Source organism: Netta rufina (assembly GCF_964035555.1).
Source record: "Netta rufina genome assembly, chromosome: 16".
NCBI classification, from domain to species: domain Eukaryota; kingdom Metazoa; phylum Chordata; class Aves; order Anseriformes; family Anatidae; genus Netta; species Netta rufina.
The window spans coordinates 4,726,859-4,745,908 of NC_140140.1; the positions used below are offsets into that span (position 1 = coordinate 4,726,859).

A 19,050-nucleotide genomic window follows, 5' to 3' on the forward strand; every position below is an offset into this window, starting at 1 on the left:
CAGGCTTCAGTGCATTGAAGTCACCTCTGGATTTTAACCCACTCATTTCTGGCTGGCTACACAGCTTTTATCTGGTCAAAAGAGTAGGTCCGGGAGCTCAGGCTATGATATGACATTACAAAATGTTTGGCAGTAGGGTTGTCACTATATATGCCGTCCTTGGATTGTGTTGGCTTAATGCTTTTTATGTCCTTGCTCTGTACCAGACTGGGGAACTGAACTGGCTGAAATATTTCTCTTCAGGGCTTTTTGGGGTATTTTTTTTTCTCTTTTTTAGCCAAAGCAGTTTCTCATCCTGGGTCACAGCAGAGTCATTGGAAGAGTTTTGCCACCAGTGTTGAGAAGCTGGAGGCTGCAGGAAGATGCTCAGGACTTTGTGGCGAGCTGTGAGATGAGCAGCAAGGCTTTTAATTGATAGTGTTGCCTTTGGCAAGAATACAACAGCATTGGGGCGCATCAGAGCAAATGAATGATTCAGGTTTTCCTACTTAAATGAAAAACAAACTGCAAATTAGCTAAATGCATCCATTGGAAATGTATATTGGCTTGCACTAAGTCTCAATTGAATGTGAACTCTTTGGTTATGTTTGGGCCATGGTGCTTGGAAATTTTAATCAAGATAAAGAGACTTGTAGAGATATGGCCCTGCAATTTCAGATAAAAATTAGATCATTTTAGTTTTAAAAGCTTCATTATAGGATAAATTCCACTACTGGGATGATATTTCAGCATGAATTTTTCCAAACTTCTCTAGAAGAAGAAAAGAAAGAAAAGCTTAAAAATTAAATTCAGATTTTTAACACCAGAATTTTACAGCTAGCAAATTGAACAAAGAAGCATTTGGAGTGTTTCGTGTAGAAGCATCACACGTGGGTCAAATACTGATAGCCAAGAGATCTATCTGTCCTGTTTTGCTATTAACAATACTGCAGAAAGAAACAGAAATATTCCTTTTTGAGATCATGGAAATAAGTATTGTACAAACCTAAACTCAAGAGAAAAAAAAAAAAACAACATTAGGAATGCTTCTCTTTTTCTGGATGCAACTTATATTAATTATAATTGATACTTTTGCCTTTGTATTTCTAATGCAGTTTTAATTCTCAGTTTTTAGTGGTATCACAACAAAATTGCCAATGCTGTACCACCTGGATATGTGCAGTTACTCCGATCTGTTTTATAGAAGCAGGGGTATGGGTGCACTCTGCAAAGGCAGTTTGTGTTCCTCACCAGCCAGATCCCCCCCTTTCATTTCTTCAGGGAGGGGTAGTTTCATAAAACGCAGAGAATTCTCTGGTTTCGAGTGAGATGAAAAATCCCATGTTCTGAAATCTTTGGAGACTATCTCAGGCAAATATAAAAACATGAATTTCAATGGAGACTTTCATGTTCAAATCACCTGAAAGGACAAGGTTAGCTTAGAAGGGATTTATTGGACCTAAACATATTTTATTTGGCCAAGACAGCCTACCCCCCCATGGACGTGATGAGGGAGACATTTACTTATTTATTTTCCCTTTTCAGATGGCTGTGATTACGTGTTTAATGACTGTTGCCATTCTCTGGTCAATCTGCTGTGATTTGATATTAGTAGAAAAATAAGGCACCTTTTTCCTTAGTCTTTGAAGATGAAAATGAACCTTCCTCACCTCTTTGCTTTTACTCAGGGATTTTTTATTTTTTTTCATTGTGTGTAGGTTTTTGTGGGTTTTGTTTTGCTTTTTGTTTGGGTTTGTTGTTTTTTTTTTGTGCTCAGGAGATGAGCTGCTATTTGGAAACAGCTGTCTGTAAAGGAAATATATGTGTGATCAAAGCCCTCACCAATTACAGTTATTACTCTTTCTCCTGGGCTTTTGAATAGGAACTCGCTGTCCCTGTCTTTTGTCAGCAAGGCTCGTGGCAGTGCTGCACTGCCTGACATTTTCTGTCCTGGAACCCCTTTGGGGGAAATTCACAACGATCTGGTCTGCCAGGGGGTTGCTCATATTAAGTTTAATTGCAAGGCCGGTGTTGTAGATCCTAATAATTGTGTCTCTCTGCTATTGCATTCAGGCACCATAATAGACCTGGATCACTTGTGAAGATGAATATAAATTCATTTTCCAGTACAGCTGTGTCAAACTACCTGCTGCTAGCTAAGGCAGATATGATTCCCCAATGAGAGCAGTCTAAAAACTCCGCAATTCCCCGGGGACCATAAATAATGCAATTTGTAATGTTGCTGTTGTTTTTAGTAATATCGGCTCGTGTTAGGGAGTAGATCTTGAAGGAGGCAGATCTATGGAGAAAACTCAGTGGAAGCCGTTCTTTTCCCACCTGTGTGTTCAGCACTAATGATGGCTGGGCTGGGTGCAGCTGCTGCCAATTGTCTGCAGCTCGTTGGTGGCTTTCTGTTCGCGTTGTGGTGCCAGCCGTGCCCAGCCGGCCGGTGCCACTGCGGTTCCAGCCGAGCACTGCTGTGACAGCTGCTTTCAGCTGCTGCTGCTGGCATCCCCGGTGGTCCTGAGACACGGAGAGAGGTCGTCCTGCTTGTGGGTGGATAGTCCAGGCCATCTTCCAAGGAAGGCAGGACCGTCCTCCAGCCAGACCCCAGCACAGCTGCCGTTTTCCTGGCTCTGCCTCTCCAATCCTTCCTGGGCTTGTGTCAAGGGGAAAGTGGCTCGTTCGCTTGTGTTCAGAATAGCTGCAGGACCAAGCTGTGTGGTAAAGCAGCGCTGTCTGCTGCTGGTTTCCTTAACCCATCCTTTCTCAAGCAAAAGGGCAAATTTGGGGAAAATGATGATTTATTTCCATAGTTTCTGTGTTTTACCTCCTTTTGCCTCTTGTCTTTAGACATAATCTAAAACCCTGAGCTTTTTATTTTTCCTCAGAGAAAACCAGCTAGTGATTTGTATTACATCACCCCATCGCTAACATAGAAATAGTTTAAACCACTGTACATGCTCAACTGAGAGCCTGAGCCCCGTGTTCCTGCCATCTGGGTTTTCTTAGCAGTGTACATATGTGAAATCTCCACAAACCCTGTTCTACGGGAGAAATGAGGTTAACCTGTGTCTGTGCAGCCAGAAACAAATTCTCCTGATCCTTTTAGATCTGAACTTGCAGGAGGAAAATGATTCTCAGCTAGCAAAAGCCAAGAGATGCAAATGGTCTGCACCAAGCTCTGCTTTTTACGATAGTAGATGTGCCCTTTCCTCGAGAACAGCTGTTTGCTTAGTTGACTACTGAATTATGCAGTGCCTTTATTTTTGCCCTCGTCTGTCATCTTAATCCACCTGAAGGCATTGGCCAGATTTTTATAAACACTCCACTATTGTTTATTTCGCAGGCACTACCCGAGGGGCAGACGGCATCCTGGGACACAGCCAAGGAAGATGAAAACCGCAATAAGAACAGATACGGAAACATAATCTCCTGTAGGTGTTAATGCACATTGCACTGAGCTTTCTCTATGGTTTTATAAGCATCTTGTGGAAGCAGGGTGTGCGTGAGAACCTCGCTAAAAGCTGGTTTACATTGCTGAGCATTCAGTAGTTCAATTGGATTGTTACATGCTATGTTTATTTCTAGGATTATTTTTTTTTTTTTGGTTTATGGTTTTTTATTGGTCTATGTAAACTCAATGCATGATTTTACCCTTTTTAATACTTGTAAAATCTACCTTACTTTGTATTTGATGTCTGTAATTTAAGGACTAAATCCGTTTGTCAGATTTTCACAGTGGATGATGATACCCATTTTCTATGGATTTTTATTACTAAACCCAGATCTTTCAGTGCCACAAGTGGGAGTGAAAAAGGAGACGTGGATATGTCAGGTTTTTAGATATGAAGGATATAGATAGATACCAGGTTTTCTCCTTCTTTGTGGTCAGTAACCAGTGGAGCAGTTGCTACTTATCTACATGTATACCTGGTTTGATGACTAGTACAAGCTTAGCTTCTGCTCCAGAATCACAGTAAGGCAGTTGAAAATGCACTGAAAGCTTCTTAATTTTACTTCTTTCAGTAACCAATTAGTGTTACTAATTGTGGTTAACCAATAGTGGTGTTATAGGGATATTAACACTTGCAGAACTACAGGGCATGGAAGACTCCTGAGGTCAGTTTTAGTCTCCAAGTCAGGACTAGCTCCACCTCTGTCGTTTTTATCAGATCTTTGTGACACCTTTTCCTAAAGATCTCCAAATTTAAGCTCTCCAAAAACTCTCCAGGCAGCTTACCCCAGTGTTTCATTATTTGCTGTAATGACTGGGACATATGAAAAGAGGTGTGATAATTCATTCTTTTTAAGGGTTGCTGAGCAGCATCAAATTGGAGAAGCCAGGCCTGAGACCATCAGAACAAGAAACAGGGATATAAATGGTTATGCCATAGATTTATGTGACTGGATAATTCTGTGGAACACTACAAAAGCAAAATTAAGTCACATGGAGTGACATATTTAGTAGTATGTTTTTTCTCAGGTTAAATGCATACTTCTTATAGGACAAACAGACCTTACTAAAGAAGTGGGAAACAAACAACAACAAAAAAACTTTGTCACAAATCTCTCTCACATACCTTAAGTTTCATCTCATTCTTATAAGACTTGAAAGAAGTGATTCATGTAACAGTTTTGGGGTAATGGCATAGAACAGACCAGGAACCCTATGGCAAAGGTGAAGTCTGGAAATGAAGATCAGAAGTTTGTGAGCCCTGATCTGATCCCATTTCTGCTTGCTGCCTTTCTGCCTTGGTTGTGAGCAGGTCACCAGTTCCCATAATTTTTTGTTTCTCCGTGTGGAAAATAGAAGTGGTACCACTAGAATATTACAGATAGTGTGGAAATCATTCCCCTTATCTTCAGGTGCCAAAAAAGCACAGCCTTGCTGTAAGCTTCCCGTGTTGCTAGTGGGAGATACCTCCAGACAGAGGTTCAATTTGCATGTCTAGACAATTAGCTTAGATCAAATTATTCTGAGAGATGAATCATCTGGCTTTAACAACTGCACATTTGTTTGAAGGTGGAAGTGCCATAGTATGATATAAGGAAAGAAACATGAAAGACTTTGTGCCTCTGCGGGATTTTGAGGAAGCGGTTGACATAATGTCAAAGTGCAGGTGAAAAGAGGCAAGACTATGCAAGAGCCACCATTGAATTTATGCTGAAGGTAGTCACAAAGAAAACACTGAACTCCAAGTGAAACGTGAGAAGAAATTAAGGAAGCAAAATCAAGGAAGATAAATGGGTTATTATCTAAAGGGAAGGTGTTCACGAAGATTAATTGTTGTCTGACAAAGAATGATGTTAGCCTTTTGCTATAAATATAAATACAGTAGGAATATAGATAAGAGGTGATGCGCTTGAATAAGGAAATGCAAAATGTAATCAAAGCTAAGAAAGAAGTATCTGCATGGTACAAAACAGAAGGGCGCAGGTTTGAGGGCTTGTTGTTGGGGAAAAAAATCAGATGGAGGTTGAGAGGATGGAGAGGCATAGTAAGGAAAGCAAAGGTCATGAAAGAGAGCAGGGGTGCAGAAGGGTTGAAGGTAAACAACAAGGCTGGGATGGTTTCCTTCACTTCAGATAAATATGAAATAAAGACTTTGAGAAGGAGACAATAACTTATAAAAGATGGCACAGAGAATTTAGTAGCATGCCATAAAGAGCGATGAAGTAAAATGGATTGAGGTATCTGCTTCTCTTTGAAGGTGCTGGGGAGAAGGAAGAGAGGATGCCCAAGGAAGGGGCATAACGTTCATCAGATGTTCTGTAAAACCAGTGCGAAATTATCATTGATGTCTTTGGCTAAGCCTTGAGCTAGACCATACTGGTGGGTAACATTGGGCAACTTCCCTGAGTAAAGGCAGTGACAGGATCCAGAATAGAGAATTGACAGAAGAGCTGAAAATAGCAGGAGAGCAGTTCCCGCTGGGCGGATCATGAAAATGAATTGTGCTTGGTGGGTACAGACCGTGCAAATGCCTGAGCAGAGGAGAGGAGGCGGAAAACAATTACACCCTTAACTGCTTTGTTGTGCTAGAGCTGCAATTGGTGGTAAAACCCAGAGTACGCACTGATTGCTCTTACTGGTGCGTTTGGTAAAATGTTGCAGATGTCAATTAACATTATTTGTTTAACCACAGTTGCCATGTCATTAGTCCTGAAACAACACAGTCCATGCTTTCTGGGGACTGAATTGAATAGTCAGGTTTTGATCTAACTTCTGTAACTGCTTCAGAGGCTTCTGTTAAAATGTGGGTTTATAAGCTCTATCAACAAGTAGCATTGCTCAGTGATTCACAGCAGATTAGATCTTGTCTTTCTGGCCTCCTGGGTAGTAGTACACTTACAGGACCATTTCACTCAGCTTACCACTTTCCCAGTGGTATTTCCCTGTATTAACACTATGCCTCTGTGAAAACCTAGATCAGCCCCAACATCTGCTCTTCTTAGATTTGCAAACCAAAACTGGAGGTGTATCAGTTCACTGGGAGGAGATGCAGGAGAACCCTCAGCTTTTCCATTCTTTAAACCCAGACTTTTCAAGGCTCCCTTCAGTCTGGAACTTTTGGCATGCTTTTAGAGAAAAGGGAAAGCCAGGGAATGGATTTGGTGTCTGTATTACCACAGAGATCCATTGCTGATGATGAAAAGATGGTTTCTCTTTGCTAACTGTGATTTCATGGATCCACCATGCTTTAGGGAGCTGCTCTACTTGAAGTTTTTGATATGTCAACAGGTTCTATGATCTATGCACTGGTGCTTTAGTTGTAAAAACTGGTGAGTTTGTCTTTGCAGACCAGCTTAGGGAGCAAGGGCAGGTAGCAGATGCATTTATGTACTGAATCTACATTATTTAAATTTGCTTTAGAGCGATTTTAATTGATATTGAGGTTTTCAAAGTGCATCAGCAGGTGATGGTTAGGGGAGAGGTGTTGTACTTGCGAGTTGAGTTCTATTACATAGAAAAGAAAACATCCAAAAGCTATATGAGATCTTTATTTCTATTCTATTTCTCCTCATTCCCAAATTTAGAGTGAAAACACTCAGGTGAGAGCTGAGAAAACAGAGACGTAGGGTTGTGTTTAACTTACAGGAGAGCACCATCTTTCCCTTTTGTTTTATCCCTTTTCTGAGCATATAATTACAGGATGAGCATAGCGCTCACAGGGATGCTCATACCAGTGCTTCTTTAGACAATTCTCCCATCTGCAGTGGAGCTCCACCATCTTCCCACTTAGGCGATGATTTTAACGTTTTGTGACGGTCCATTAAAAACTATGGAGTTGGTGACACAAGACAGTAGAGAAAACGGCTTCATTTTGTTTGTGCTGTGACTGCTGTATGCTTTGGGCTTGAAGACTGCAAATTAACCCGGATTTTGTGGTGTAACTGACAGACACTAGAGAAGGATTAACAGAGCTCCCAGCTGAAACACAGGTAGAGTGGACTTCTTGTCCACGAACAAGGATAATGCATAAAAAACAACAGCAACAAATGTCAGTTTTGGAATTAGAATGTAAATCTCTTATCTTCCAAGCATTTTTATCTCATGGTTTCTTCTGTAGTACCTAAGCACTTGCTTGTCTGTGCAGTGTCCATGGTATGTGATCCTGGGAGCGTGGCAGGTTTCACACCTTGCTGTTATCCTTTTCCCAAGGCACAGTGTGGGATGGCTGGGGATGGGATTGGAGGACTGTGTTGATTCATTGCAAAAGATGTCTGCATTTCTCCATCAACTATGTGGGGAACCATGACAGACAATTTAGACTAGCTGCATAATATTTAGATGGCGAAAGTTGCATGAGATTAATCCAGTGCTGGTGTCAAAATGGTATGTGGAAAAATTGCAATGATATTTCAAATGATCACTAATGGGAATTTTGACAGAAGTTTCAGACGATAACGTCTTTGTACTAAAATGGGAGCACAATGCTTTTCAGTGAAATTCTTGTCATTTTTGAAATCTGTTTTAAGACCAATTTTCAGTCAAAGTGCTATTCATACAAATTCAGAGTTCTGCTAACTTGCATACCAACTATAGCCAACAGGGAGAAACAAAATCAAATATACATCTGTAAATATACTTCCATTTTTTGCAGCCTTGAATATTACAAACATACAATTTGTCTTGTTACTCTCTTTTGTTAAAGTTTCTCATGATGCATTTGTATCACATGGTGATTTTATGACGTCTGATGAGTGTACAGAAATGTTGAGTGACACCTTTCATTTCAGTATGCGTAAATATGTTGTCTCTATGGCTGGTGTTGTCCAGTGGAAAAGATGTAGAATCAGGAATATGTTCTAGCCATTGGAAGTAGATGTAGTTAAGATAGTTACTATTCTTTTAAAAGCCCTTTAAAGTCTGTAAATGAAAAGACTGAGTAGAAGATAATTAGTATTGCTGTTAATAGTATAGTAAGTTGCATTGTTTTTTTGTCCTCTTGATTTAAAAAGAAAAAAAAAAATTTGGAAAGAAAGTGATTTGCAAGGTAAGTTATTTCGTGACCTTTTATTCAGAATGGTCTCCTAAACTTATGAACTTATGATTGAAGACACCATTTACACATCATTAAAGTTTTGTGTATATGTATACATATACAGTTTTTCTGCTGCACTGTTCACACTCTTCAGAGAAATAAATCTCCCACATGTATTGTCTCATTTTTGTAAAACATGAGATGACTTACTGTAGATTCTATCCACCTGAAGCAAAGTTCAGCTAAAAATAATTTTCTTTTGAATCCAAAATATAAGATGACCTAAACTTGAATCTCTCTCTCTTTTTTTTTTTTTTTTTTTAAAAAAAATCATTCATTTCCAATGGTCATTTCTTCATCCTTTAGATAGATAGGATAACTATCTTTGGTACACATGAACAAAAGAAACACTTGTTAATAGCTACAGAGCACCTTTTATTTATGCATAACTGTCTTGAATTCACAGACCTATTCTACGTCCTTTTAGGTCTTTCACAGCGAGGTCCCTTGGGGAGGTATTCATCTTGTCTGTTTCAAGTTTCTAATTTAGGAGTGGCTCAAAGAGCTGAAATGTGATTTGTGAGTTTGGCTCTATTAACTGAAGAGAAGATCTTCCTTAAGGGCTGTTCAGAGCACTTCAGCCACACACTGTACGTAGACAGTGTCTTGGTCCCACTTAAACAATTAACTTGAGATTCTTTTCACCTGTCATTAGGGTCATTCTGGGTCTCATGACTTTTCAAGTTATATTATTGCAATAAGCTTAGACTTTCATAACATTATTATACTGTGGCATTGCAGGGAGGATTAGCAAATGTTCTCCTCACAACCATTAACTCTAGGGACTTTTTTCTTTGCCTTTGTTCTGTGTGATTCTTAACTAGCTTAGTTTCCTGCCTTGAATTGCAAGTGTGAAATTGTCTACAGGAGATTTTGTGTGTTTCATCGAGATGTCCAGCTTAATCAGCTCGTTGTCTGTCTGTGTGAATTGCGCTAAGTATAAATTCCTTTGTTGTCTGTCTAAACACAAGATTTAGTGCAACTCCTAGTGAGCTTGCCTTGAGCATGGGTAATTGTCTGGAGCTGGGAGCAACATCAGCACTTAGAGAAAGATACCTGCTGCATTTGCAAAGTTTGTATTTATTAATACAAATATAGCAGAGCTTTTGAAGGATTCACCAGCAAAACCATTTTTGAATGCAAATATGGCATTTGATAAATACAACAATGTGGCTGTGTTTTTTGGGTGTGAAAATTTCACCCAAACAATGAGCAGAGTATGAGAATCATTGCTTTACATGAGCAAATGAATATTTAATATACATCCAAATCCCATTTCTCAGAACTGCATGTACATCTGTCTTCACAATTATTATCTGATTCCACGTTTAATTAAGTCACGACTAAAACCTTTTTGACTGAGTTACTGCAGAATCACACCTCGGATTTTTATGTTTTATTGTGATGATTCTTTTTAATTGAATCTAAATCATGCCTAGGTCCATATTTTGCAAAGTGCTTCTAAATATTAATGCTTTATTGCCTAGGAGCTACTGTCTACATAGCTAGTAGGGAGGAAACAAACTTAATGGAATCTGTTTTCTGCTTCATTATAAAACCCTTCAGAAATGAGCCCAGCAGGCCTGGCTGTGACCTCCGTAACCCGACTGCCTTTCCCAAGCAACTGGTTCTTAGATAACACTTCTGCAATTAATTGCATACCGGGGCTGGGATTGCCAGACCAAATCAGATCAATGACCCAGCTCACTGAGTACCTCCTTTGACAGAGCTCAGCACCAGCTGTTCCAGAGGAAGATCGAAATATTCCCTTGGTGGACAGTCATGACATAATCAGCCCACTGGGGCGCTTCCTTTCTGTGCCTGAACTGCAGAACATACTGGGAGAGTATCAAAAGACTGATACCTGTTATTTTATTGCCTTATCTAAAGTAACTTTGAATGTCCATAAAGATATGAACTTTTTTTTTTGTCCTGAACACAGCTTCACACTTTGCCTTGCTGTCGCTTTGCTGCAGTGGTTTCTGCAGGCTGTATGAAAGAGCATTGCTCTGATTTCCTTTGGTATTTTCTTTCAGTTCCTTGGGTTGCCCCACTTGTTAATTGTAGGATTTCATCTGTCATTTTATCCTCCTTTAATCTTTTATACCTTTGTCACGACCTCATTTTTTATCCTGGTTTTTACTGTTAGTTCTTACCTCAATTTATGTGAACCTAAGGAATCTGGGGAGGCTGTTACTTCCCAGGGTGATGATGGCTCTTGTAAAGGAGATGCTCTTCCTGCAAAGACCCCAAACCAAGCAACATCTGTGGTCTGTGTATAGCTCTGTAATAATTTATAGTGATGGCAGTGAACTTAATGAACGTTGAGTTTGAATGAACACTAACTTAAAGATCTAAACATTACATCTTAAGTACAAAAGAAAGGGCACATAGAAGAAGGAATAGCTCTGATACTCTTTCATTTTTTACTATTGTAAGTGTTCAATTACCCACTTGAAGGAATCGGCAGATAAAATAAAGCACTGACAAACTCCTCTTTATTGTTACTGTCACTTTTTTCTTTCCTTCTTTCAGATGATCATTCAAGGGTGAGATTGCAACTGCTGGATGGGGACCCTCACTCTGACTACATCAACGCCAATTACATCGACGTAAGGCTCATGGACATTCCTGAAGTGACAAACACTCCTGCTGACAAGCCTGCTTACCAATTTGGTGCATCTCATGCAGGGACAGACTGCCGGTCTGATATGAATGACAGCTGAAAGTTATACAGACATCATGTTTTGACAGGGAGAAGGTTCTTGGCCTCCAGTTTATTCTTTCTGACCAGTCTAGACAGATGGAGATTTCCTGTGTCTGACAGATCCACAAACATAAGTGGAATGTGGGCTAAATGCACGATGTATGTGAAAATCAATATCAGCCCCTCGCAATAACATTAACAGATATCTGAGATTTATTGACTGCATACAAAGTCGCAGGACAGAAGGCATAAGTGGATTGACTTTTTTTTTTTTTGAGTATTGTAAAATCACATTTAAAAAGCAAACTCTTACGCACACAGGATGGTCAAATGAACATGCATTTCTTTCATGCATCTCCTAATGCTTAGGAACATGATGCTGTTCGGAAGAGTTTTTTTAATAGAAGAAACCGAAAAATGCACTTCATAAAGTTATGTACCACTGGCATTCAGTGTTATCGTACAGAGGCAAACCCACCCCTTTCTTGTTTTTCCAACACAAAGATGCATTTTTTTTCTGTGTTAGTTTTCAGAGCTGACCGTGGGTTAATTATGGCACTTTTATTTCTTTGAATGAATAGTGAAAACTGCTCCGTTCCTGTTTTCTCTTTGCTATGATGAGATCTTATGATTTTGTGGGGTTTTTATTACTCAACCTGAGTGAGATACCATCACTTAAAATCTCATGGGGCAGCCTTGTTCCTTATCTTCATGTGTTCAACAACCATTGTTAGTACACCATTAAGTATATGACAGTCATTGGTGCCTGGAAGGTATAAAATGCATGCTCTTGTGCTTTGTTTAACTGTGATCTCAGACCATCACAATTTTTTCTTTTTTTCCAGGGGTACCACCGGCCTCGTCATTACATTGCAACTCAAGGCAAGTTCATTCTTGTATGTCTATATATTTGTAAAACCTCTGCTGTTCTAAATTACTGTAGGAGTTATCTCTAGGGTGACATCTGCTCTGTGAACGTCTGAAGTTCCAAGATATTTAAGACACTCAAACACAAAATCTCAGCTGCAGGAGTAAGACTTAGAAGTGGCAGTGCAATCTATAATGTGCCCTTTGTGCATGAAATATGAGATTAGAACTAAAAGGGACTTAACGGAGCTTGGGTTTACCTTCTGGAGTGAAATTGCTTGGGGAGGGCTGTATGAATATGCCTGGGACTGATGAATTTTTGTTGGTGGGAACTATTAGAAAATGTATTAGAACACCATCTTCTGCAAATTAGATGAAATTTCCTCTGCCTTTAGAGGTCTTAAAAAAAAAAAAAAAAAAAAAGCTAACCAACACAACTCAATGTTCAGAGCTATCAATGTTAGATGATGAGCCTTCCTACTCCTGGTCTGTGCACTAGGATGCTATTGTCCTGCATCACTGGGCAAACTATTTTGCTATGACCACTTCCTCTACCATTATTTGTTCTCATTTCACTGTATTCCTTCCTTCCCTACAAATGTGTTGCTACCATAAACGACCCTGTTCTTAACTTCCACTTTGTGAATTTCTCGCTGTTTTGTCCCTGTTGAAGGAGTAAAGGAACATACCAGAATAAAATTGGTGTATGGGTTTATAAGGGTATAGGGAATGCAGCAACGCAAAGAGCATGGAGGATGGAATTTGGACAGGATTGGGTGAAGTTTGGGTGAAGGATTTCACCTGCAGCATAGAGGAGGAGAAGGAAACAAAGTCAGAGAGAGCCTCTAGTCTAATAAATCTTTTGCTGTTTGGCTGTTGGAGCCTGAATTTTTTTCCTCTGGGAGGACTTCAAAAAATTGTGGATTTATGCATGTTTTCTCCTTCATAATTAGTAAATATTAAAGTATGAATAGAGGAATTTGTGTTGCATCGCATGAAAAATTTCAATTCAGCCTTAATTCCAGAGAGACTGCATGGTGCATCCACCTCCCATTGCTTATACGTGATTTCCTACAGGAGCTATCTCCAGTGTTTACAATACAGCCATCACCTCTGTTTACAGCCTGCTAGCACCTTAAATACTTGCTGCAAGGAAGGACAAGGTGTCTGATACTTCAAAGAGCTCTAGGTTGTTTAGTGCCTGTAACCCTGAATCATGGAGAGATGCCCTGGAAGGGAGAGTAGGATCCTGTGGGATCCACAGGGCAGTGGCTAGGAAATAGCTGAAATGGGTTGTTGGCATTAAATACTCTCTCTGAAGATGTCCTTTTGTCTTTTCTGTTGCCCCAGGGCCGATGCAAGAGACAGTGAAGGATTTCTGGAGAATGATTTGGCAAGAAAACTCTGCAAGCGTTGTCATGGTCACCAACTTGGTGGAAGTGGGCAGGGTAAGGGTACCATTTTCCCAGCAAATACAACCAAACTAGTGCCGAGTATAGCACCATGTTGCTGCTGCAGGCATGCTCAGACAGTGAAATGCTTTTTGCTTACTGTAGTAAGGGAATGCATTAATCCACTCGGGGTTTTTTTCCTTTAAAGTGCTAGATTTTGTAATACTTAGCTGCTTCCATTCCAAACTAATAAGGATCTTGTTTCTGGTGTAAGTCTTGACTTTAGCAGAGTTAGACAAATTTATGCTAGCTGAGGAGCTGTCTCCTTTTCAGTACAGAGGGAAAAATGTGCTTTTATAATAATTATTCTTTATCTGTATAATTTGAATACTTCCCTACCCACAAAAATCTGGAGGGGAGAGGACGTGTGACTGGTGTTTGAGCTGATCAAAAGAACTCTTTAAATGACGCTTCAAAGCCGAGAGTTTCTAATCATTTCAGAATATCACTATTCCATGGTGGTGTGAGACCACGCACAGCTGAATCCTGGGGCCACCCAGCACCCTTGGCCTCCTCACCAGCCACAGCTTCACTCTGTTGGACGCAGGTGGGCCAGGAGTCCCTGTGTAAGCACAGAGCGATGGCCAAAGACCAGGATGGGAGCAAACATAAATAACTCAAAGGGCGTGGGCTCGCTGTGGCCAGCTCCAGGAATAAGAAAAAGGCACACCTGTGGTGTGCTTTCCTTAGTGCATTCTCCCCACTCCTGGTAGTGGAGTCTCTTTGGTTTAGAGAGATTCTCAGCCAGAAACCATCACTTTAAAATGTTGTCCTTCTGTTTCTCACCTTCGATTCCTGTTGTACTAAAAAAAAACATTTAAGCAATTGATTATTCACAACTGTTAGTAATTCAGCTGCTTTTTATTTGATTTCCTTTAGATCTCATGGTTGAATGCCACCTGGTTCTGTTCATTTATTGTTATTTATTCTATTTTACTTTCTACTGACACTTCAATTTGAAATAAACTCTTTTGTGTAAAAAGCAAAAAACCTAAATTAATAATGTTTTATATTTATAAATCCTCTTCTGTTTATGACTAGAACTGGAATATGAAAGCTGCTCTGCATTAACTAGTCATCTCAGCTTTTAGGTGCTGTTTCACTCTTTCATGCTATAGCATTTAATAGCTTGATAGCTTTTGTTATCCTGTATGTCCCCTCTAAAGCTTCACAGCCCCAGTTTTTATTTTTTATTTGGTTTTGCACATGGCTTCTGAAAGTAGCTAAGCTTGGGATGTGTTCACATGATCAGGAGATTTCTTTCAGGAGCCTAAGCTCGGGCACATCATAAATGTCAAATTTGTGTCCTTATCTGATAAGGGATGCTTTAAACCCAAATAAATTTAATGCATCAGGAAGTTTGCACAGTCCCTATGAACTGAAATTGTTTAGCTGTACAGAGACTGTTTGAAATCACAGTATCAATAGCAAGAATGCTTTTTTTCTTAAAGATGGTGATGCTAGTGACTGCAAGGTGTTCTGTAAACCTGACATATGGTCTGGGCTTCTGTGGAAATTTAAGAAAGGCTATCCTAAAAAAAAAAAAAAAAAGTTAAATGAATGCTTTAATTAGTATTCACTACAGAGTAAACTTCTGTATTTGGTAAGGGAGTTTTGATCTCATTTATTTACTCAGTTTTGGCATGGTCTGTACATCACAAGAAATTTCACTTTGTGTCATCTTCAGCTTGAAAGTGGAGTAAAATGTGTCAGCTCTGTCTCAAGTTAAATGACTTCCTCTCAACGTTTTCTTTCCCTCCTGCCAGGTGAAGTGTGTTCGGTACTGGCCAGATGACACAGAGGTCTATGGCGATATTAAAGTCACACTAATTGAGACAGAACCACTGGCAGAGTATGTCATACGCACATTTACTGTACAAAAGGTAAGGAAATCTTCAGTCAGCTAAAATTTTGTTATAACACTCAGTTTTTGATCTGATGTGAACTCTGGGAAGCATGTCCAGAGATCTGGAGATAGGAACATTTACAGTGTGGCTAGGTTTCACCTCAGAAACCTAAATTTTTGACAGGTATTCCAATTTTGGATAAATGATTTTACTCAAATATTGTGCTGTAGCCACAAAAGTAGAATCCACAGTGCATGAAGTTTAAATGCATCCAAAAGCCAGCAGGTAGTTGACTATATGCCAGGAATAATAACTATCCCATTTCACAGTGGAAAATTATAGATGAAGAAAAGATACCAGTTAAATTGATGCCAGAGATGATCCCTTTCCAATAGAAATAAAATACAATACAGGCTCAGCTACGAAAAATTGTCCCTAAATCAGCAGGATTCAGAAGATTTGTTATATATAATTAGAAATCAGATGTCTAAATATCAGAGTATTCCAGGTCTGTCCAAATCACTCTCCAAACACTCAGTAAGTGTTTTTAAAGCTTTTCAAGAATTCCTACTAAGACAACTTAAGCTTAACCACAGTGGGAATGTTCCAGTTTACTAACATGCCAGATCCACCTTCCACTGAATCGCTAAAAAAACTGGCAAAAAATGCTAATGCCAAAATCTGACAGGATAGTGGACTCCACATATGTTTCCCGTGCAATCAAATGTCACAACTAACTGACACTTCTGTGTTACTCTTGGCAGGACGTATACAAGTGGTGTCGGTTTTCCTGCACCAGTAACTTGGTTTTACCAGGAAAGCCAAGTGATGGGTTTGAGTATCAGTTTCTGCCCTATTTGGCAGGAGGTAGCAGAAAATCTAGGGTGTGTATATTATTTAGGTGTTCATTCCCCAGTCTGTTGCTTCAATGCCTCAAGAAAGATTTGAGAGTGATGGTTTGGAGATATCACCAAAGCAGACTGGATAAGTGCAGGCCTGGTATGCCGGGACTGACATCACTGTAATGGTCCTAATCAGCTGGTTTTGAACCCTAAGACCACAGGTTTGACACAGGTGCTGGCATTCACCTTCATAGTGCTCGGTTGTATGTTACCCGGTTCATTTGTAGTTGGAGTGCATCTCGATCCTTCACCTCGAAATCTCTTGGAGTGAAAAGTGGTATAGGACATGTTCCTGCGTGTAATTAGAGCTAGCTGCTTGTTCAGCCCTCTGCATGAGGGAAGGGAGCACTGATGAGAATATGCTGATTGCAGTCTGATGGAAGAAAAATAGAGGCTGTGTTGTCTCCTCAGAAAGGCTACCATGAGATCCGAGAGATTCGGCAGTTCCACTTCACCAGCTGGCCAGACCACGGGGTTCCTTGCTATGCCACGGGCCTCTTAGGCTTTGTTCGGCAAGTGAAGTTTCTCAACCCCCCAGAAGCAGGACCTATTGTTGTGCACTGCAGGTATGCAAACTGTGTCTGAGCCTTTCCTCCATCAGCTTTTTCTGCTTTTTTCCTTCTTCTCATTTGGCAATAACTATGTTTTGTTTGTTTAAGAGTATAATTTGTGGGCCTCCCAGGGAAACAAAGTAGAATCCGGTTTTCTTTTCTAAAGTGGCAGCTCTGGAGCTTAGCTGGCGTGAACTGGAGATGATATAAGTAGGTCAGAGAGGGCTATTCGAATGTAGAGGACTCTCTGGTGGCCCATACTCTCTTAGATGCTCATAGTAGAGCTGGGAAAATGGTAAATATCTGGGACAGCCAGTCTAGTCATTATCTACAACAAACCTCACGTGGCAGTACAGATGATGCCTACCAAAAAAAAGAAAAGAGGTCTGTGGACAGGGAATTTTAAAGCAACTTTGCTTTTCTGTACACACATTCACTGCAGTTCAGCTTTGTACTAGGGTACAGTAGGTTTTATCTCAAACATTTTTTTGTCTTCCTGGCTCTGGATACCTGCCATGTGCATCTTAGCCTTCTCAAAGCCCAGGATCTGGAATGGGGATTTCAGACTGAAAACTGGCCCCGTGACTTCCAGCTAGTAAATAAGAGGTGAATGCCTGAGGAAAACTGACTGCTTGGTTTACAGCCATGAAAATTCAGATTATTGATTTGCATGCTGGCTACTTCCCCGGTTGCTGCCGCTACTGGTGTGTGCTCTTTTAGCACCATATTCTTCCAACTGAGCTTAAGACCCTACTGTGCAAGGCAGTACATGAATATGTAGGAGAGTGTGCCGACATGCAGAACTAGCAGTCAGAGATGCAATCAGACATGCTAATGGTGGAGGGAGAGCAGAGACTCCCAGGGCTGCCATCAGAGCCAGGAAGAGAAACCAGCTCTCCTGACTTGTCCTAACTCTCCTAATACTTATCACCAGCAACTTGCAGCAAAGGAAAAATTGGGGGGGAGGTGTTATGCTAGATTGGATCAATAGTTCATACGATTTATGTGGATGATGCATTGCGGATCAGAAGATGGTAACAGAACTCAGAAAGAATTTTCTCCGTTAGTGAGCCTTGGATGTAGGTAGGTGTCCTTTCTATGGCTTTCCAGATAAAATGGTTGCTCCTGTAACACACTATAGTTATGCAAACCCTTGTTATAATGTGACTTCAAATTAAGAGTGCCTGGCTGCAGAAAACAAGTTTGGCTTTGGAGCAGCTACTTGTGCCGTGCTTTGGTCAGAGCTCAGTGCACCTGTTCTGGAAAGGAGCCATGGATGTAGCATGAGGGTAGAGAGCAGAGCTGGCTGCCCCCAGATCTCACCCCGAGCACTCCACAGGCACCTACCTCCTAGTGCCACCCTCTGAGATCAGGAGGAGAGAAAGAGAATATGCCTCACAATCCTTTTAAAAAGGAAAACCAGCTAAATCTTTCAACAGTTTGGGGTGGTTTTTGTTTTTCTTTTTGTTTATTGGTTGTTCTTTTTTTATTATTATTATTATTTTATTTTTTTTTAATGAGCAAGTGCTGAATCAGATTTATAATAAAATATGGCTAAACCAGAGGAGCTGGCAGAAGGGAATTCTTTCAGAGCTCTCAGGGCTTGAATTTGCTGCCCTGGTGCTGTGGCATGGGTCTGGCCTTGGAAGGAGTCTGAACCTGATTCATCGTTACCAAGAAAGCAAGGAGAAATTTTTCATCCTTCACATTTTAATGAATAAATGCCATTTCCTCTCCGTTATTTATCTGCTTTTGAATTTTAATGACTTGCTTTAAGTGGTAATTACCAAATTCTCCCTACCGATGCCTGGCTGGATATTATCACTATTCGATATTTATGAAGTGCCAGGGTCCTCTAAATATAGAAATGTTATAACTATTTGTTAAAATTCTGAAAAGCTGAGAGATAAAGAGAGAGGAAATGCCACTTATTCATTAAAATTCTGCAAATGAAAAATATCTTCTCTCTATTCAGCAGTTGATTAATCTGATCCATTAATTTATGGTCATTCATATCTCCTTGCTTTTGGCTCTGCTGGAGTTTTCATGCAACTGAAGTTTCCCGGATTAGAGCTGAGTTTTCCTTCTTTCTTTGGCATAATGTGAAGAGATGTTCTCCTCTTTCTATCCTTCACACCTAAACAGCTTTGGATGATTTCCCGGGAGGGAAGGAGGACACAATGACAACACACTTTGC

At 40.2% G+C, this 19,050-nt stretch overlaps 1 protein-coding gene across 1 annotated transcript in view; it reads left to right on the forward strand.

Moving 5' to 3' along the window:
- PTPRT (protein tyrosine phosphatase receptor type T) overlaps positions 1-19,050 on the forward strand; it is a gene marked incomplete at both ends in the record, with an annotated part of 444,837 nt that overhangs the window by 412,259 nt on the left and 13,528 nt on the right. The window contains 6 exons of the mRNA XM_084296820.1: positions 3,329-3,416; positions 11,064-11,140; positions 12,081-12,117; positions 13,453-13,550; positions 15,320-15,436; positions 16,714-16,868. Of these exons, the coding sequence (XP_084152946.1) occupies positions 3,329-3,416; positions 11,064-11,140; positions 12,081-12,117; positions 13,453-13,550; positions 15,320-15,436; positions 16,714-16,868 (572 nt within the window). The remainder of the gene's footprint in view (positions 1-3,328; positions 3,417-11,063; positions 11,141-12,080; positions 12,118-13,452; positions 13,551-15,319; positions 15,437-16,713; positions 16,869-19,050) is intronic.